The 14,986-nt window shown below is 43.7% G+C and overlaps 1 protein-coding gene across 7 annotated transcripts in view; it reads left to right on the top strand.

The window, feature by feature from the left end:
* EVA1A (eva-1 homolog A, regulator of programmed cell death) overlaps positions 1-14,986 on the top strand; it is a 65,713-nt gene that overhangs the window by 36,265 nt on the left and 14,462 nt on the right. For 5 of the 7 annotated variants that reach the window (XM_070429563.1, XM_070429566.1, XM_070429567.1 and 2 more), the window contains exons 2-3: positions 5,050-5,171; positions 13,090-13,262. In XM_070429563.1, the coding sequence (XP_070285664.1) occupies positions 13,211-13,262 (52 nt within the window). In that variant the 5' untranslated portion in view covers positions 5,050-5,171; positions 13,090-13,210. Of the gene's footprint in view, positions 1-4,525; positions 4,589-5,049; positions 5,172-13,089; positions 13,263-14,986 lie in introns of those variants that run through there. The other 2 variants (XM_070429564.1, XM_070429568.1) reach the window with 2 other exon arrangements.

Genomic DNA, 14,986 nt, shown 5'->3' with positions numbered 1-14,986 from the left:
TAACATCCTGGTTGAATGCTTTTTAAACTTAAATGTGAAGGTTCTGATTCAGAATGACGCTGGAGATCATGCACACTTGTTTTTAATTAGACTTTTTTTAGGGGCGGGGGTGGGAGGGTGGGGTGGAGAGATAGTTTCAGAGTTACATGCATTTACAAGAATTAATATAGAGATCCTATGTTCCATTTAACCCTACTAGTAACATCTTGTAAAACTATAGTACAATATTACAACTGTAATTTGACCTTGATAGAGTCAAGACACAGAACACTTCCTTCATCACAAAGATCTCTCTGTTGCCTTTTTATAGCTACACTACCTTCCCTTCTAATCTCACTCTTTCCTTAACTCCTCATTTGTTACCAAATTAGAAACTACTCATTTGTCCCCATTTCTATAATTTTGACATTTCAAGACTATTATATAAGTGAACTCATACAATATGCGACCTTCTGGGATTGAGTTTTTTCACTCAGATAATTTTCTAGAGATTCCTTCAGGCAGTTGCATGTGTTAAATGCATGTTCCTTTTTTTCTTGCTGAGTAGTGTACCATGGTATGGATGTACCATAGTTTATTTGAATATTCACCCCTTGAAAGAAGTTTGAGTTGTTTCCAGTTTTGGGCTATTACAAATAAAGCTGCTATAAATATCTGTGTGGGTTTTATGTGGACATAAACCTTCATTTCTCTGGGACAAATCCCAAAAATGCAATTGCTAGGTTGCATGATAATCTCATATCTAGTTTGTTTTTGTTTTGTTTTGTTTAGAAAATGCCAAACTTTTCCAGAGTAGCTTTTTTTCTTTCCTTTCTTTCTTTCTTTTTTTTTGAATTGCTTTTGCACCTTTGTCAAATATCAGTTGGGCATAGTTGTGTGGGCCTACTAGTATGTATGGGTTCTCTGCTCTGTTCCATTGAACTACCTGTCTATCTCTCTGCAATAACACACAGTCTTGATTAATATAGTTGGTGGTAAGTCTTGAACTTGAGTGGACTAACTTCTTCCACTTTATTCTTTTTCAAATTAGTTCCTTTGCATTTTTATATAAATTTTAGCATAATCTTATCTATAGCTACAAAACAATCTTGCTGGTGTTTTTAACAGAAATGGCACTACACCTGTTTAACAATTTGGGGAGAATAGCATCTTTATTATGTTGAGTCTTGAAGTGTGTGGCCATGGTATGTCCCTTCATTTGTTTATATCTTTCATTTCCACAGCATTGTTTTCAGTATTCAAGTTCTCCACATGTTTTGTTATATTTATACTAGAGGCCCGGGGCACAAAATTTGTGTACTGGGGGGTGGGGGAAGGAGGGTCCCTCAGCCGGGCCTGTGCCCTTGGGGGACGTCTGACTGCCACAAAGGCGGGAGAGGCTCTCGCCACCACAGCTGTGCTTGCCAGCCATGAGCCTGGCTTCTGGTTGAGCCATGCTCCCCCTGTGGGAGCACATTGACCACCAGGGGGCAACTCTTGCATTGAGCGTCTGCCCCCTGGTGGTCAGTGTGCGTCATAGTGACCGGTCATTCCACTGTTCAATCAATTTGCATATTACCCTTTTATTAGATAGGATCTAAGTTTTTTTCCTTTCTTTGTCCTCACCTGAGGATATGTTTATTGATTTTTACAGAGAGAGAGAGGGGAGGGGAGGGGGAAGAGAAACATTGATATGAGAGAGAAACATGGATCAGCTGTATTTCATTTTTTGAGCAATTGTAAATGGTATTATATTTTAAATTTCACTGTGCACATGTTCTTTGCTAGTATACAGAAGTAAACTTGATTTTTGTATGTTTTGATTGTCTCTCCTGTGACCTTACTGAATTTACTTATTAGGGCTTTTTGGTTTGTTTTTGTTTTGGCAGATTCCTTGGGATGTTCTATGTAGACCGCCCTGTCATCTGCAAATAGGGACAGTTTTACTTCTTTCTGATCTCTCTCTGATCTATAGCTAAGACATCCTTTTTCTCAGGCTGCTTTCAAGATTTTTCTTTTTTGTTTTTTATTTTCAGGAGTTTAATGAGCTTGTTTGGGATTTGCTCAGCTTCTTGAATCTGTAGGTTTATTTTCAACCATTATTTCTTTTATTGATTTTTCAGTTCTGCCGATTTTCTCCTTCTCTTCTGGGGATCTGAATGATATATATATATATATGGTCTCATAGATCCCTAAGTCTCTGTTTAAATTTCTTTTTTGGTCTATTTTCACTTTGTTGCCCCACTGAGTAAGTTCTATTGTTCTATCTTCCAGTTTACCAATTCTTTCCTTTGTCCCTTCCGTTCTGCTATTTGAGCCCATTTACTAATTTTAATTTGGTTATTATACTTTTTAATTCTAAAATTTTAATTTTTTTTAAAATGTCTCCTATTTCTTTACTGGGATTTCTTTTTATTTCCTTGCTGAGGATTCCATGTGTTTTGTTTGTTTGTTTGTTCCCATTTGTTTCAACTCACAATTGCTCATTGAAGTGTTTTTATCATGGCTGCTTTAAGTCTTTGTCAGATAATTCTAACATCTCTGTCATCTTGGTGTTGACATGTATCGACTGGCTTCTCATTACTGCTGCCTGAGAAGCGGACTTCTGGTCCCATCTGTTCTCCACTGACATCGTGTTGGGGCTTGTAACTAGTGGAGGTGATGAAGGATGGGAAAATGTTTGAGAGAAAAAAAATAGATGTGTATATATAAATATATATAAATATATTTATATAAAAATATATAAATATATATAAATATATAAATATATACACATAGATATATACATGTGTGTACAATGTACACCTGTATGTTTATGCATATACTCCTCTGTGTATATATATTTCACAAATACAGAGAGTAGGGGACAAGAGGAGAAGAAAGGGAGAGACAAAGTTTAAGGTAGTTTATTTCTATATAGATATAGATGATATAGATATAGACATAGATATATAAATAAAATCTCTTTTCTCTTATCTATCTATCATCTATCTAATATCTATCTATCTATCTATCTATCTTCCTTTCTTTCTATCTGTCTGCCTGTCACTATATAGAGATAGAGATCAGTCAATAAAGGGAAGGTGAAAGAAAGATAAATCATTGATGGAATGAAATCTTATAGGAAGAAGGAGGAACTTATTTGATTAAAAGCACAGGTAAAATCTTCCTTAGAGATGGGAGGGAGAAAGGTCAGGATCAGATGAAACAGGGGGAAATTACAATTCATGGAGGCTAGCCCTGATTTTCTCTGGGAAGATGGGGCACATCAGAGAAGAGGATTGGAAGAAAGAGGTAGAGGTTTGGTACATTTCCTCTTGAAAATGAGGAAGTGCCATGCCAGGGACATGTAGAGTTTCCTAGCAACACAAGGCCTCACTGAGGATATAAGCCAAACGTTTGCAATGATGCTAATAAGAATGATCTTTTTCTTTTTCAGAAGCACTCAGCCTGTGGGCAGGAAAGCAGGCAGATGAGGGCTGGAGGGGTCCTGTGCTTAGGCCTGGGGGGTGGGGGGAAGGCAGCAGAAAGGTCCTAGTAAGAGCTGAGTGCGGTGTAGTTACAGTAGCCAGGCTGTGCAGAGAAAAATGATTGTAGGATAAGACTTGTACCCTGGGTGAGCTGGCGAGTATAAGGAGCCAGAGATCTCAGACAGGTTGGGAGCATGTTTACTTTGATTCCAAGAGTGAAAGGCAGCAGGATGGTAGTTCTAGTTGGAGAGTGGGATTTCTAAGTGTGAGTCATTCATTCATCAACTGTCACTCAACGTCAGCTCTGGGCACTTACTGTGGGGGACTCTGGGAACACAGAGATGAACAAAAACACAGTCTCTGACCTGAAGGAGTTCACAGCCCAAATTCCAGAGTCAGCACTTTGCAGGTGACGACAAGGTCCAGGATATGTCCCTGGAAATGGTTTGCTGCAGTGGGCTGGGGGGAAGGTTGGCTGAGCCAAGGGAGCCGAGCAGCTGGCGGGCCAGCGTGTTGGATGTGTCATCCGCAGGTGTTTGTCAGTCCCGCAGAGAAAATCGGGTTTCCCTCTGCTCAGTTGGGGCCCACGTGTATCCTCTTTCCATCCTGTGCTGTGGGAGCTGTTTTCCACCGAAGCCCTTGCATCTCAGACTCTGTGTGGCCATGCTGGGGTCAGTCCTTAGGGCTGTTTTCCTTAGTGTGGGGTGGAGGCTGAGCACGGCTCAGAGAGCTGCTTCCACTCTTTGGTGCACGAGCCTCCAAAGAACTCCCAGGGCTGTGCTGCAAGTGTCCTTCCTTCACTTCTTCACCTGTAACATGGCGATAGGAAGGTGTCCTTCCTTCACTTCACCAGTAACATGGCGATAGGAATGCGCCTGCAGGAGCATTAGGCAATAGGAAGGTGCCACTGGTGAGGCAGCGGCAGCGGAGATAAGTATCTATAAAGACGCAAACAAACCATCAGCAGTCGGATGCTGTGGGAGTCAGCAGGAAGCAGTGACGACAAATGAATGAGTGTGTCTGGGTGGGACCCAGGCCTCCCAGAGGCCCCACTGGCTTCCCTTGCTGGGTGAGCAGAGGCCTTGAGACTTCTGGATGACAGGCACAGGCTGCAGGAATCCACGCATCGGCGTTCCCAGGTTTCTCATGCCCATACAGGCTTCCCGAGACTTCATTTCACGGCCCATCTGGGCATTGCTCTCTGGGAACCGAATCCCCTCCCTTCCTGTTCCAGACAGGCTGGCCTCAGACTTCACTGACGAGGGCCCATGCGGACACATCCCACTCTAGCTGTTTTGTGGGTTTTGGCTGACAGGAGGGAAGAGGAAGCATGTGTCTTTGATCTTTTACCCATTGCTTTCCTTTCTGCTATGGCCTTGGGAGGTTGGTTTCTCTGGCTCTCTGGTTCAAATTCCAGGTTTAATTGGCAGTGGGTTTTGCCCTCTCAGGGATGGTATCCCATCTCTATAGGGAACCAGACAAACATCACCAAGGCACTCTGCTCAGGGGTTCATGATGACACCAGGTGCAATGCGTGCTGTGACCCCCTGGGCGTGTGATGCCCTCTGATGGTTGTTGTGCCATTTCTGTTTTCTTTCAGAGCCCGAGAAGCCAACGGGGGCCAACCAAGTTTCGGGACCTGTACTGCTGGGTACTAATGTCACCAGAGATGAACTGTTCTTACCAGAGATTCCTCTGTTCCTGACAGCACACCTCCCCCAGGTAGCTAAGGGGTAATGAGATTTCTTACCAACATCTGCACACTATGATGTAATAAGACAGTTCCCTGCATGGGGGCTTACATACCAGGGGTGCTCACTGTTGATACTGCATTGTATGCTATTTTTCACTGGCTTTCATGTTAAAGGTAACCTCATTTCCAATGCTGCAAATTCATCTTCTCTCGATTCATTTACATCAATATATTTTATTGATTTTTTACAGAGAGGAAGGGAGAGAGATAGAGAGCTAGAAACATCGATGAGAGAGAAACATCGATCAGCTGCCTCCTGCACATCTCCTACTGGGGATGTGCCCGCAACCCAGGTACATGCCCTTGACCGGAATCGAACCTGGGAACCTTCAGTCCGCAGGCCGACGCTCTATCCACTGAGCCAAACCAGTTAGGGCATGCAATTTAAGATGAAATGTATCATCACGAGGTACATTTCATTTTATACATTCAGTGATTACACTCGATGTAAATGAATCGAGAGAAGATGAATTTGCAGCATTGGAAATGAGGTTACCTTTAACATGAAAGCCAGTGAAAAATAGCATACAATGCATGCAATCAGCCATTCAATCTAGAAGGCAGTACCCATAGGATGGGTTGTTATCTTCATCAAGGAGACCAGCATGTGTTCAGGAAGGCAAAATTCTGAGATGTGAGCCATCTCTTTTCAATCATGTTGCAGTTTGTCAGCAATTAGGTGAAGGAGCTTTGGGTCACAGATGAAAGGAAGCTGTCAGAAGGGAAGATTTATAAGAATTGGTAGGCTCTGTCCAATGAGAGCATGCTGTGATGCTGGTTGACTGGACCTAGAGTTTTCTCTAGACCTGATTTTTTCCCCAGAATAGTGTAAGATTAACCAAGGGGTTGTCACTAGAAGAAGAAAGCCCTAGCTTTGGAAATCTACAGCTCCTTAGTCCTAATTTTGCCCTCACCAAGATAATCCCCAGGGTCACATTATCTGGAGGAGGACTTGATCTAGATCTTGTGGCAGGTGGCTCTCCAGTTATCCTATATAATAAAAGGCTAATATGCAAATTGTCCCCTCCACCAGGAGTTCAACCAGGGGACGGCCCCTCCCCCTGGCTGGCCCCACCCCCATCAGCCCCGATAGGGATGGGCTGGCTGGACCCCACCCGTGCACGAATTCGTGCACCAGCTTCTAGTGAATGAATAAGCTGGGATTGGTTGATGTTCTGTTCTCTTGAGGGCTTGGTTAATGTGAGTTGTTCTCCCAGAACCTGTTCACTCTGGTTGCTGGGAACACTGAGTTGCTGGCCCAGGGCTTGGATTTGTGATACCCTGATCAAGGCTGCCAGAAGCTGCCATGCAGCCTGTCTCTCTGACACATTTCTGATTGTATTGGTGATGTGCATGAGGTTTGCAAACACTGAGGGGCACTTAGACTGGTCGGTGAAGTAATGATGTTTGTTCTAGAACAGGGTTTCTTAACCTGAAGATATTAATATCTTGGGCCAGATAGTTCTTTGTTGGCGGGGGGAGGGCTATTGTGCATTGTAGGATGTTTAGAAGTGTCCTTGCTCCCTACCCACTAGATGCCACATCAACCCTCACTGCAATGTGGCAGCCAAAAGTGTCTCCAGACATTGTCAAATGTCCCCTGGCGGGCAAACTGCCCAAAGTTGAGAATCACTGTTCTAGGAGCTATAGCCAGTGACAAGGAGCTTCCTTGAAGAATAGAGCACAAAACTGCACTTTGGGGTGGATCAGTGCTTCATGCCCCTTACCTTTATATTGGTAGATGTATTAATCAGGGTTCTCCAGAGAAATAGAACCAGTGGGATGGAGATTATATATATAATTATTTTTTAATCCTCACCCAAGGATATTTTTCCATTGATTTTTAGAGAGAGGGAAAGAGGGAGAAGCCATCAATGTGAGGGAGACACATCGACTGGTTGCCTCTTGTACGTGCCCTTGACCAGAATTGAACCCGGGACCTTTTGGTCTGCAGGCCAGCGCTCTATCCACTGAGCCAAACCGGCTAGGGCTATATATGAATTTATTATGAGGAAGTGGCTCATGTAATCACAAAGGCTGAAAAGTCTGAGTCTGCAGGCCTTCGAGCCAGGGGAGCTGCTGGCCTGAATCCCAATCTGAGGGCCAGAGGAGATGAGATGAGATGGGATGTCTCAGCCCAAACAGTGTGGCAGGAAACAAGGAGCATATCCCCTCTTCCTCCACCTTTGGATCTGTGCAGGCCCTCAGCAGATCGGATGATGCCCACCACGCTGGCGAGGGCCATCTACTTTCGTGAGCTCATCAATTCAAATCCTAATCTCATCCGGAAACACCCTCACAGACACACCCAGAAATAATGCTTGATCTGGACGCCCTATGGCTAGTCAAGTTAACTCATAAAATTAACCATCACAGTAGGAGGTGGGGTAATGTTTTAATTAGAGGGCAAACTGCCAGTGGGAAATGTGCAGAGCTACCTGGAGCTGTTCCACGACTCCTAAGGGAGGGCTCAGGGAGAAGAAGGGTTGAAGCACAGGGTTTGGGGTTCTTCACTTCTCTGACTTCTCATTGACTAGTCCCGAACAGGAGCTCCTCTGCCCAGTCCTGCCCTTGGTCTTGGTGTCCTCCCTAAGGTGCTCTGAGCCAGTTGGAGAACGAGCTGTATAGCAGGGCCAGCGAGGAGTGCTCTCCTGCCCTCGATCAGATTTATAAAGGAGGCACTAAGGGAAACTCCACCTGGGCCTGTGCTGTTAGAGCATTTTAGTGCTCAGGCTGAAGCGGATCACAGATCTACTGGGCAAACTCTGCTGGGCATCTTGTACAATGAGACTTTGATTCTGAGGGTCTTGGGTGGTGTCTACGGTTATGCAGATCTAACAAGCTCTCCAGTGGTGTCAATGCTGCTTGTCCTTGAACTGTATTTGAAGAGTAAGAACTAGACCGGAGGTCTGGAAACTATGGTCTGTAGGCCAAATTGGGTCCACTTATTTTCAAAAATAAATTTTTATTGGAACACAGCAGTACTTACTCATTTACATATTGTCTGTGGTGGCTTTTGTACCACAATGACAAGGTTGAGTAGCTGAGACAGATTCCATGGCCCTCAAAGTTTGAAATACTTACTCTCTGGCCCTACAGTAAAGATGTCCTGACCCCTACTCTCGAGGCTGACTTTTGCCACTGTGTCCTGATTATCTTCAGGGTGGACCACCTAGAGGTTGTTTTTCTTCACCCTTGGCCTGCTTTCTTTTCCCTCTTCCTCCTGCCTCTGGCTCTTGCAGGCCTCTCGATTAGCACCTGGGGCATGAGGAGAGGCAGGAAGAATTTCTGTGCCACTTAAAGCTTCCATCTTGCATGTGGTCCTCTCATAGACCTGAGGAAGTGCTCTACTTGGCACCCGGCTCAGTCAGTCAGTCCCGGTATCCTTTTAGAGTTCAAGGCGGCTCACCCTCAGACCTGTTCAGAAATATGCTCTGAAAACTAACACCATTTCCCCTAAGAACAGGAACAAGACAGGGATGCCCACTCTCACCACTCCTGTTCAACATAGTACTGGAAGTATTAGCCATTGCAATTAGGCAAGAAGAAGAAATAAAAGGCATCCAAATTGGAAAAGAGGAAGTAAAACTGTCTTTATTTGCAGATGACATGATATTATACATACAAAACCCTAGAGACTCCATCAAAAAGCTACTAGACTTAATACATGAATTTGGCAATGTAGCAGGATACAAAATTAACCCCAAGAAATCTGAGGCATTTCTTTACACCAATAGTGAACTTTCAGAAAGAGAGATTAGAAAAACAATCCCATTTACCATCGCACCAAAAAAATTAAGATACCTAGGAATAAACTTAACTAAAGAGGTTAAAGACCTCTACTCAGAAAACTACTGGACGTTGAAAAAAGAGATAGAGGAAGACATAAACAGATGGAAGAACATACCATGTTCTTGGATTGGTAGAATCAACATCATTAAAATGTCCATACTACCCAAAGCAATCTATAAATTCAACGCACTTCCCATTAAAACACCAATGGCCTTCTTCAAAGATCTAGATCGAACTCTCCAAAAATTCATCTGGAATAAAAAAAGACCCCGAATAGCTGCAGCGATCCTGAGGAAAAACAAAGTAGGTGGGATCTCAATGCCAGATATCAAGCTGTATTACAAAGCCACTGTTCTCAAAACTGCCTGGTACTGGCACAAGAACAGACATATAGATCAGTGGAATAGAATAGAGAGTCCAGAAATTAGCCTGAACCAATATGCTCAATTAATTTTTGACAAAGGAGGCATGAACATACAATGGAGCCAAGATAGTCTCTTCAATAAATGGTGTTGGGAAAATTGGACAGATATATGCAAGAAAATGAAACTAGACCACCAACTTACACCATACACAAGAATAAACTCAAAATGGATAAAGGACTTAAATGTACGACAGGAAACCATAAAAATTCTAGAAGAATACAAAGGCAACAAAATCTCAGACATATGCCAAAACAATTTCTTCACTGATACAGCTCCTAGGGCAGTTGAAACTAAAGAGAAACTGAACAAATGGGACTACATCAAAATAAAAAGCTTCTGCACAGCAAAAGAAACCATCAACAAAACAACAAGAAAACCCACCTCGTGGGAAAACATATTTGCCAACGTCATATCTGATAAGGGCTTAATCTCCAAAATTTATAGGGAACTCACACAACTTAACAAAAAGAGGATAAACAATCCAATCAAAAAATGGGCAAAGGATCTAAATAGACACCTTTCAAAAGAGGACATTCAGAAAGCCAAGAGACATATGAAAACATGCTCAAAGTCACTAATCATCCGAGAGATGCAAATCAAAACAACAATGAGGTACCATCTCACACCTGTCAGAATGGCCATCATCAACAAATCAACAAACGACAAGTGCTGGAGAGGATGTGGAGAAAAAGGAACACTTGTGCACTGCTGGTGGGAATGCAGACTGGTGCAGCCACTATGGAAGGCAGTATGGAGGTTCCTCAAAAAATTGGAAATGGAACTCCCATTTGACCCTGTGATCCCACTTCTAGGAATATATCCCAAGAAACCAGAAACACCAATCAGAAAGGATATATGCACCCCGATGTTCATAGCCGCACAATTCACCATAGCTAAGATCTGGAAACAGCCTAAGTGCCCATCAGTAGATGATTGGATTAGAAAACTGTGGTACATCTACACGATGGAATACTATGCTGCTGTTAAAAAGAAGGAACTCTTACCATTTGCAACAGCATGGATGGAACTGGAGAGCATTATGCTAAGTGAAACAAGCCAGTCAATGAAGGAAAAATACCACATGATCTCACTCTTTCATGGATAATTAAGACCATTACAAACTTTTGAACAATAATAGATACAGAGGCAGAGCTGCCTCAAACTGATTGTCGGACTGCAGTGGGAAGACAAGGGAGGGTTGGGGGACTGGAGGGAGGGGAGTAAGAGATCAACCGAAGGACTTGTATGCATCCATATAACCATAACTAATGGACATAAGACACTGGGGGGTAAGGGAGGGCAGGGGCTTGTTAAGGGCGGGGGGGAAAAAAGGACACTTATGTAATACCCTTTGTAATACTTTTAGCGAAAAATAAAAATTAAAAAAAAAAAAAGAAATATGCTCTGAGACTTAAGCATGCACAGCTCAGGCCTAATTGTTCTTTCTGTTTTCCAGCCAGCAGGTCAGCTAGAATTCACTTAGAACCTCCTTTCATTAGCACTGAATTAAGTGCTTGAGTAAAAGGATTTATATGATGCCTCTGCAGTCTTGGGGACAGACATGTAAACTGATCATTCTAATTAGTATGCCATAGGTGCACTATTAGAAGAATATTTGGATACTTTGATAGCAAAAAAAAAAAAGAGTCAGAAGGATTTGGAGCTTCACTGCAGTAGACTTTTTTTAAATTATGAAATTTTATTAAATTTTACACAAACACATTTTTGCATTTATTGATGCAATATGTTTTTATCTATTAATCTATAGATGTGATAGATTTTAACTACTTACTATCCAATTTTTGATATGTGAGATAATATTTTTTTCTAAAAATCAAGCCATATTCATAGTCTGATATAAATTAGAATGTTATTGTCTTCAACTGTAATATCACTACAAAATAATTCTGATACCATTCCTGTTAACACCAAAATCTGATATCAGGATTCGTTATCTGAATTAACGTTCAAAATTTCCTGTTGTGCATCATCAACACCTTATTTTTTACTAATTTTAAAATTTGTGGAAAGTACATGTAACATAAAATTTACCATCTTAACCATTTTAAGTGTATAGTTCAGTGACATTAAGTACATTTACATTGTTGTGCAACCACCATCCATCTCCAGAATACTTTTCTTCTTACAAAACTGAAACTTTGTACTCTGTACCTATTAAACAATAACTTCCCACCCCCCTCTGACCCTCACCACAGACAACTACCATTCTACCTTCTGTCTCTATGAATCTGATTTTTCTAGGTCCTACTTCATATAAGTGGAATCATACAGTACTTATTCTTTTGTGATTGGTTTATTTCACTTAGCACAGTGTCCTCAGGGTTCATCCATGTTGCAGCCTATGTCAGAATTTCCTTCCCTTTTAAGGCTATGAGTAGTATATACCACATTTGGTTTATTCATTCATCTGTGGCTGGACTACACTGTTTAGCTTTGAAATAAGCTTTGAAATCAGGAAGTGTGAGATTTTTAACTTAGTTCTTTTTCAATATCATTTGTCTATTTGAGATTCCTTGAGATTCCATGTGAATTTTAGTATGGACTTTTCTATTTCTGCAAAACAAATCGGGATTTGGGGACTGCCATAGGACTTTTAAATTCTCTCTTAAAGGAAACATTTGCCACACAGGTGAAGGGAGGTGGGCATTTTAGGCCAAAGAATGAGCACAATCAAATGCACAAAAAGATAAAAGGGTTTGATGTATTTGGGGCACTAAAAAAAAAAATCTGATATTTTTGGAGCATTCGGCAGGCTTGTATCTCTGTATATATGTGTGTAGCTGTAGACTCTGGTAGGAGATGAATTGGGAGCTGAGGTAAGGATCCGATTTTGTGGAAGTGGATGTGTGTTGTATTAAGTGTAATGGGGATTAGTGAAAGGGTTGGGCGGTGGAGCGAAGTGGTCAGATTTACACATTAGCAAGATGACCCTGTTGGTGAGAGTGGGTGCTAGATGGAGCAGGAAGTGGGTGTTGGCCAAAGGACTAGGGAGGAGACTGGTGCACAACTCCCAGAAATGAAATGATGAGATTTGCTCTATGGTAGAACGAGTGAGAAGAGATAAGAGGGAACAGGTCTGAAATAGCCTGGTCCCTCTATAGGTGGAATCATGAAAATGTGGGCGGGCCCAAGCACCCAAGTTCTTGGGGGCATTTTAGAATGGGAACCACGTTGGCAGGTCTGGAGTAGCCAGCTCAGACTCATTGCCAAGGACACACATTTGGTGATCTGTGGGATGAGGCAAGCTGACCAAAGTACACAGGTGCAGTGGGTGCAGGGGAAGCAGAGCCCGGCGGAGAGCCAGCGGGGCGTGGGGTTACAGGGCAGTGATTAAAGTGACCGTGGGCAAAGGCAAACAGGGAGAATACAATAAAAAGTACCAGGAAAGGAGAGGGAGGAGTGCTAAAATGTAAAGTTGGGAAGATACGGGGAACAGAAAGGAGAAAGGCCAGGCAAAACAGAGACATAAGGAGGTGCTCCCTTCCTGGAAAGCCAAGAAGCTCGCCAGAGCAAAGAGGACAGGACCTAGATGCCTGGTGGGAGGCTGGCTGGCATTTAGGAGACTAGCTCTTTGTTTTGGGCCCGGGCTACCTGGAACACAGCCTCGGGACAGCGGACTGTGTTCTCACCACTCACTTTGTGTTTCCAGACAGAAGAGAAGAGAGGGAGGGGCCACACTGATCCCGCTGAAGCATCTCCGGGAGGCGCCTCTGGATGCCACGTGGAGGCTGCCCTTCCGCCGCAGCACGGAGCCTCTGACTGCCCAGCGCATGGACATGGCTCTACTCAGCAGCATCCTGGCCACCTATTCCTTTGTCTCAGGTAGTTCTCCGGTCTCAGCTGGGCCAGGGCTGAGGCCTGGGGCTGCGTCCAGGGGGCATCCAGGAGAGAAATGCTGTGCAATGAGAGCAGAGGGGCTCTGCTGTGCTGAGTTATGAGGTGAAAGGTCCTGTGGTTTGAGAGTGAAGTATGGCGTTCTCTAATTGGGCAGATGGGGTGACAAGAGCTTATCTTGCTAAAAATGTTTGGTTTCCTTTTGGGCTTAAAAGAGTGAATGAAGTAGCTTGGAGCTATTGTGTGCATCTTTTACATTTAACTCTGATGTGAAAGACCTGGATGGAGTATCCTCAGCCTGGCCATTTCTGTGCAGTGGTTCTCAACCCCACCCAGTGTGCGTGTGCATGTGCGTGCGCACACATGTGTGTGCATGTGTGTGCACATGTATGTACATGTGTGTGCACGCGTGTGTGCATGCATGTGCATATGTCCTGCGTTCCAGGGCTGTGTGAGGTGTTTCATAACCTTCTGGGAGACACGGAGACAGAAGGTGTGTGGGTCTGGGAGACTCTGCTATTTGTCCCATCCCTGGGTCAAAGTTGTTCTCTTTTCGGAGGATGGCTGACTTTCTGCTCAAGATCATTTCTTGGGAACAGATGCTCTTCATCGGGAGTCATTTAAAAACACATGGGAATATACCTGAGTCGAGCTGACATTTAGAAAAAATGCATGCGAATGCTTACTGGTTTGAATGACCAAACGGATTTCCTACTGCTTGAGTGCGTTTTTGATTGTTTGCTGGTTTGTTTTTACTTCGTTCTGCTTCACCTGAGCTCTCTGGATGTTGCATAGAAGGAAGGGGGCTGGAGTTCCAATTGATATCCTCTGGGCGAGGACTGGCTTTGCTTTCTAGTTCTCTAACCAGGGACTTCAGAGTTCAGACGCAAAGCCTGGCATTTCGACTTACAATGGAAACTGTGAGCCAGGGTTGGGGGTAAGGGAAGCTCGTGGCTTCTCTTTGTGAGATGATCTTGGATGACGTGCAACCTGATTTTAGGAAGGAGGGCTTCAGAGGGCATACCGGGCTGGCTCCTTTCCGTTTCACAAGGTGCAACATGTAGTCCGCACGTGCCTCCAGTCCAGGCTCCTCCCTTCTCGGATCAGCAAAGACACGGGCCCTCCTCAGCTCCTTGCTTCCTCAGGGAAGGAAGCTCAGTGCCTGGGGCCTCCCTCCCCTGGCGCCCACCATCAGAGGCATCCCAGCTTTGCTCTTGCTTCTAGGCTATTCTTGGGGAAAAGGACACTGGGGCTGGAAAAGAGATGTTTGAAACTCTGGCACCATGTTTTTACAAGCAATTGAATATGGTCCCTCAGCTCTATAGTGACGACACCCCCAGAAATGAAGTGTGTGTCAGAGAGGGCCTGGAGTTTTCAAGGCCTCAAAGGACACTTGCAAATCAGCTGTTGCAAGAAAATATCTCTGGTGAGAGCAAACAGGGTACTGGACTTTGGAACTCTTCTCGGCACAGGAGGTTCCTGGCAGCCTTCCATTTTGGCCAGCAGGACCCTGAGTTGTGACCATCGAGCGTGGTAACTCATTGAATGGCTTGGTGTTTACCGAGTGTCTTGTGATCTTGTTAAGGCTGAAAGGGTGCTTGGCCCTGTTTTGCTCTCTCTTCAACTTTTCTCCTTCCCACCCCATATTCTGGAATTAAATACTGCTTGAGATGCAGGAAGACAATGCTTCTATTAAGTGAGTATGGGCTAAG

Source organism: Myotis yumanensis, unplaced genomic scaffold (assembly GCF_028538775.1).
Source record: "Myotis yumanensis isolate MYYU_CA2020_CCGP unplaced genomic scaffold, mMyoYum1.0.hap1 SCAF_11, whole genome shotgun sequence".
Classification (NCBI taxonomy): domain Eukaryota; kingdom Metazoa; phylum Chordata; class Mammalia; order Chiroptera; family Vespertilionidae; genus Myotis; species Myotis yumanensis.
The sequence above is the reverse complement of the archived record's forward strand: the minus strand, read 5'-3'. Positions and strand labels throughout refer to the sequence as shown.